The 6,101-nt window shown below is 39.8% G+C and overlaps 1 protein-coding gene across 1 annotated transcript; it reads left to right on the top strand.

Annotated features, from left to right (window-relative positions):
• The first annotated feature begins 901 nt into the window (after positions 1-901).
• Positions 902-4,919, top strand: LOC137951207 (protein argonaute 7-like). The gene is made up of 3 exons (XM_068797793.1): positions 902-1,238; positions 1,792-3,040; positions 3,157-4,919. The coding sequence occupies exons 1-3, from the start codon at positions 902-904 to the stop codon at positions 4,604-4,606; spliced, it is 3,036 nt and encodes a 1,011-aa protein (XP_068653894.1). The 3' UTR covers positions 4,607-4,919.
• Positions 4,920-6,101: the final 1,182 nt, after the last annotated feature.

The following is a 6,101-nucleotide window of genomic DNA, read 5'->3' as shown; positions in this document are numbered from 1 at the left end:
TGGATTAGTGAATACAAATATTTTGATTTTACTTATTGGGAAATTTTTTTTCTAAGTTGGTTAGTCATTTTAGGATGAGCCTTGGACCCAAATTCACATAGTATCAGAGCAAGTACTCATATGTAGGCCTCGACCCAAATTATCCATATTTAGAGTTACTAAAGAAGGCCTATAAGTGAGTAGGAGTGTTAAGGAGAATAATCCCACATAAATTAATAAGTACAAATATTTTTAATTTATTAGTTGGGGAAGAGAATTCCTTCGTAGACGTACACCTTATCTTAGGTCTAGCGGAGAATTATAATTCCGAGTACACGTAGTCACTCTGCTTTGTTTTCGTTACAAATACTCCCGTTAAATACAGACAACGAGACAGACGCTTTTCCCCCAAGAAACGATCTCACTGCTCCAATGGCCAGCGAACAACCGCATCCTAGGCCTGATCTTACAATCACGGTTCGATGGTTGACGCGCGGGGAAGGTAGGCTTGGAGGGGCAGGGAAGTGGGTTCTGTCTTCTCGGTGGCGGCATAATACAAGAGGTGAAGGGGTACCACCAGTTCGTACTCTTTTGACTTCAAACTATTCAAAACAGGCCGAGATACCATTTTGTCATGATGACGATGACAGTTTATTGAATCTTCGGGGCATTGAATGAATACAACCAAATAGGCAAATTGCCCTTCCTTCCCATATGCTCTTTTGCTTTTCTTTTAACAGGCAAACGGCAGAGTATAACTCTTCTCAGAGCCTCACATGAAGACAAGGACGCAAAATACAAAAATCCATTCTTGTGTAAGCTGACAGCGACGGGTTAGTAGTCTCATCCCCAGCAAAGTAGCGGGATTGCAGAAACCAGATATCATACTCTCTCTGGGACGCTGCTTCGGTTCTATGAAGCAATGGAGGAAAGTAAGGACGCTAATGTGTGTGCCAAATGCAGTTCAAAGGCAAAAAACAGCAATACCAGACGGAGTACTACGACTGTCACTCATTACCCCAGCTCCGTAATGCAGTTTCACAATGGCTTCTGTTTTCAAACACAGTCGCGGGGATATCCACCCGGGCTTCTTCCTCTTCCTCCTCTACTGCCACTGCAGCAGCTGGCTCTAACTCCTCCCATTCTTCATAGTCCTACTTACAGGCCCAAAACTCACTCCAAGAAGGGTTCAGAGAAGCAGAAGCCTTTCTGCTCCGCTTCATCTGATTCACAGGGTCTTCTTTCTTCGACTCCTCAAGGTAAGGTTCTCTGTTCTCCGTTGTCGTGCTCTCTTTCTTATTTTCCTCTCGCAGCTCTTTTTCGCCATTGTTTTATGCGAACCGATACGAGGAACTCGTTTTGCATGGTTTAGAGGTAGGAATCGTAATCTGGTTCTTTTATTCGAAATGGTGTAGAGAAGTAGGCTTGCAATGGATGTAGAAACATTCTGGTACATGTTCTCTTCCGCTAGTTTGGAAAAAAAATATCTTCTTTGGCTAGTGTCAACCGTATGTATCAATCAGAAAATTAGAAGAGGCAAGGGTTTGCTGCAGACTGGAGTTCATCTGTGTAATTATTTGATTAAATTTAGCCAAAGGCTCCTAGTTTGTTTATCATTGAAACCGGTGGCAACTTCTATCCTCCGACTTGTGAATAAATTTTAGCGTGTCTCCGGCTTCAAAAGTTCTCCTGCAGCTGTTATGTTAGCATGTGTATTATTAAAAAATTTAATCAAACTCAGGTCTACTGGTTCTTCATTACTTGCGATTCATACTTCTCGTTGATGTCTCTCTCTGTCTCATGTTCAAGCAGCACCAGGGAAATTCCAAGTGAAAGCATGTCCTGCAGCTAGAGAGAACAATAGGGGCATCTCTGCAAATTCTTTAGATCATTCCGAAAAACTGGCAAGTGATCTACAAGCACTTGTTCCAGCCAGGAGGCCAGATTCGGGTGGTGTACATGGGCCCATAATACCCCTACTTGCCAACCATTTTCTTGTCCAATTTGATCCTTCCCAAAAAATATTTCACTATGATGTTGAGATCACACCACACCCATCCAAAGAAATTGCACGGCTAATTAAGGGGAAACTTGTACAAGACAATCCCTATGTTCTATCTGGTGCTCAGCCTGCCTTTGATGGCCGTAGAAATCTCTATAGTCCTATCAGTTTCCAGAATGACAAACTTGAATTCTTCATTAGCCTTCCCATTCCCACTGCTAAACAGCTGCCACTGGGAGAAGGCAGTGCTTCAAAGAAGCAAAATCTTAAACTTTTTAAGGTCTATGTCAAGCTGGTTTCAAAACTAGATGGTGAGAATCTGACAAGTTACTTGAACAAAGAGGAAGACTGGTCTCCCCTACCACAAGATTACCTTCATGCCTTGGATGTTATTCTTCGAGAAAGCTCTGCTGAGAAATGTATTCCAGTGGGCCGTTCTCTGTATTCAAACTCCATGGGAGGGGCAAAAGATATTGGCGGAGGGGCAATTGGTCTGAGAGGGTTCTTCCAAAGCCTTAGACCAACCCAACAAGGCCTGGCACTTAATGTTGATTTCTCTGTGACAGCTTTTCATGAAAGTATTGGCATAATTCAGTATCTGCAGAAACGCTGTGACTTTCTACAGGACCTACCTCAGAAGAAATCCCGATTTTTAACGACAGAAGAAAGAAAAGAAGTTGAGAAAGCCTTGAAGAATGTAAGAGTTTTTGTCTGTCATAGAGACACAGATCAGAGATATCGTACTTATGGTCTAACTGATGAAGCTACAGAGAGTTTAAAATTCAGGGATCGGGATGGTAAGGATCTGAGGTTGGTTGATTACTTCAAGGAACATTATAACCATGATATAGAATACAGAAACCTGCCTTGCTTACAGATTAGCAGAAGTAAGCCTTGTTATCTTCCAATGGAGCTTTGTGTGGTATGTGAAGGGCAGAAGTTTCTTAGTAGGCTTTCAGATGACCAAACTGCAGGGATTCTAAAGATGGGTTGTCAAAGACCAAGGGAAAGGAGAGCAGCAATTAATGGAGTAATAAGAGGATCCGTTGGACCAATGAGGTAATTGCATAATTTTTATTTTGCATGTGGTGATTACTTTTTAAGAGGTAGTAAAGTGCAACTCCTTTGCTCTCAAATACTACTTGAGGAAACTAACTTTGCTGAATTTTTTACAGTGGGCCTCATGCAACTGAATTCAAGCTCCAGCTATCTAAAGAGATGACAAGGTTAAGTGGAAGAGTTCTTCAACCACCCAAACTAAAACTTGGCAATGGGGGACAAGTTACAGATCTAATTCCAACTCGGTATGATCGCCAGTGGAATCTTCTAGGTAGCCATGTTGTTGAAGGAACAAGAATTGAAAGGTGGGCCTTGATAAGTTTTGGTGGTACTCCACAGCAGCAGTCATGCGTTCCCAAATTTATTAGCCAGTTATCTCATCGCTGCAACCAGTTAGGCATTTTTCTTAGCAGGAATGCAGTTGTTGCCCCAGAATTTGAGTCAACAAAGGCTTTGAGTAGCATTTCCATTTTGGAATCCAGACTGCAAAAAATTTATGAAGCTGCCTCCAGTAATCTCCAACTTCTTATTTGTATAATGGAGAAAAAGCACAGAGGATATGCAGATTTGAAGCGAATTGCCGAAACTAGTATTGGAGTTGTGAGTCAGTGTTGCTTGTACTCCAATCTTTGCAAACTAGGTTCCCAGTTTCTGGCAAATTTGGCCTTAAAGATAAATGCTAAGGTTGGCGGATCCACTGTGGCGCTATATAACACAATACATCACCAAATTCCTAGGGTATTCAGGGAGGATGAACCCATCATTTTCATGGGTGCTGATGTGACCCATCCTCACCCTCTTGATGATTTTAGTCCTTCAATTGCTGCCGTTGTTGGTAGCATGAATTGGCCTGCTGCAAATAAGTACATTTCGAGGATGAGATCACAGATTCATCGCCAAGAAATCATTCAAGACCTCTCTGAAATGGTAAGCGAATTGCTTGAAGACTTCTATCAAGGACTCAATAAACTTCCTGCAGCAATTATCTTCTTTAGAGATGGGGTCAGTGAGACCCAGTTCTACAAAGTGTTACATGAGGAATTACAAGCCATAAGAGCGGCTTGTTCAAGGTTTCCCAATTATAAACCAACAATTACCTTCTCAGTTGTGCAAAAAAGGCACCATACCAGGCTCTTCCGAAATGAGAATGAGAACTCCGGTAGGAGGGTGATTGAAGAAAACATTCCACCAGGTACTGTTGTTGATACTGTGGTAACGCATCCAAAAGAATTTGATTTCTATCTTTGTAGTCACTGGGGTATGAAAGGGACAAGCAGACCAACACATTACCATATCTTGTGGGATGAAAATAATTTCACATCTGATGAGCTACAAAAGATTGTACACAATCTTTGTTATACATTTGTGAGGTGCACCAAAGCAGTTTCTTTGGTGCCACCTGCTTACTACGCTCATCTAGCTGCATACAGAGGTAGGTTATACCTTGAGAGATCTGATACCATAGCAATTGCAAGAAACACACACTCAAGAGCAGGTCCTCCAACAAAAGCCACGCCATTGCCAAAACTAAGTGACAAAATTAAGAAACTCATGTTCTACTGCTGATTTCTCATGTTTTCAGTACAGTGAGTAGTTTAGGAACCTCATCCTCAGTGAGGAACTTTTGATTGTTGTTGAAGAAGATAGCCCCGACTTTGTATTTGATCAAAGTTGATTTTTGGAATTTTAGTTACCTAAGAGACTTCGATGACAGCAGTGGCTTGCAGGGGGAGGTGAAGATCTGTAAGTAAATTAAAGTTGTACACCCAAGAGAGATGCTCCTATTTCTCACATCATCCAATCACCTGGTGTGGTTAATTGGTTTTGTTTCAACCTTTTATGTGTACTTGACAGCTTTTGTTCAAAATTTTCTGTTTAATAGTGCTGTTCGTACACTTGCTCATCTTCATTATGTCTTCATTGGCCTTCTGAAGCTTAGGCTAACGTTGCTTGTTGAAACAGGAGCTTTAGTTTATTAGAATTTGGTATCTAAACCTACGATGCTCTTCAATATGGTATGCCACCATTAATCAATAGGCTTCTATTGCAATTTTTTTTTTTTTTTGTTAAAACCAAGGATAAGTGTAGACAAAGCAAGAATTGAAAAGAAATGAAAATGGGATTCAAAGATAAAAATGTAAATTGGAGCAAAAGCTTTCGGGAAGATTATCGACAAGAAGAACCATTTAGAGAAAACAGTAAACAATTGAGTATAAATGTGATTCATTATTCAAGATTTTTAGTAGATTTTATTAGCACTCTCTTTCAGGAGAGTATCAACTTTGGGTAACCCAAGAGTTGATAGAGGTATCATGAAAGTCAGTTATTTAGGTAAAGGGATGAACATCCATCTTCGTAGTAGAAATATGTTACAATCTCTCAGGACTCGTTTAGATGAGTAAGAGGGTTCTAACGTGGCTGGGGCATGGGTTCCATGAAGGAAAGAAGAAAAAGTTAAGTAGAAGCAAAATTGACAACTCTTCTCTAAGGCTATGTTTGGAACACAGAAATTGGAGAGAAAAGAAAAAAAAGAAAAAGGGAAAAAAAGTTTTTTTTTCTTGTTTGGATGCCCATGGAAAATGAGAGAGAAAATGGAAGCGAAATATAGTTTCTTTTGTTCGGATACAAGTGAAAAATAAAAAGGAAAAAAATTACTAATATTTTAAAATTTTGATGATTAAGATTTTCTCTCAAGTTTCTATTTCTTTTTTTTTCTTCCCCAATTTTATCATTTTGTGAGAGAAAAATTATTAACTTTTCTCTCAAAGATTATTTGCTGCCAAACAACAAAAAATAACTTTCTTTCCCCCTTTTTTTTTCGTGGGTTTCAAACAAGCCCTAAGTGTTTTATTATTTCAATCTTTCCCTAAGTTCTTAACTGAGTCCCACATTTTTTGTGTCAGATTAGAGTCTAAGAATCCAAGAAAATCTCAGTTTTTGATTCCTAAGTTTATCGAAACCCTAGAGAAGTAATAGTTTCTATATTTGGTTTCCTAAAGTGGCACCATCTCTAGAGAAGGATTATGTCCTATTAAAATGTGTCTAAGCCTTTCCCAAAAGT

The sequence above is a fragment of the Aristolochia californica genome, unplaced genomic scaffold, assembly GCF_029961685.1.
Source record: "Aristolochia californica isolate CCGP_79_NKW_82.1479 unplaced genomic scaffold, dmAriCali1.0.hap1 SCAF_15, whole genome shotgun sequence".
NCBI lineage: Eukaryota > Viridiplantae > Streptophyta > Magnoliopsida > Piperales > Aristolochiaceae > Aristolochia > Aristolochia californica.
The sequence above is the reverse complement of the archived record's forward strand: the minus strand, read 5'-3'. Positions and strand labels throughout refer to the sequence as shown.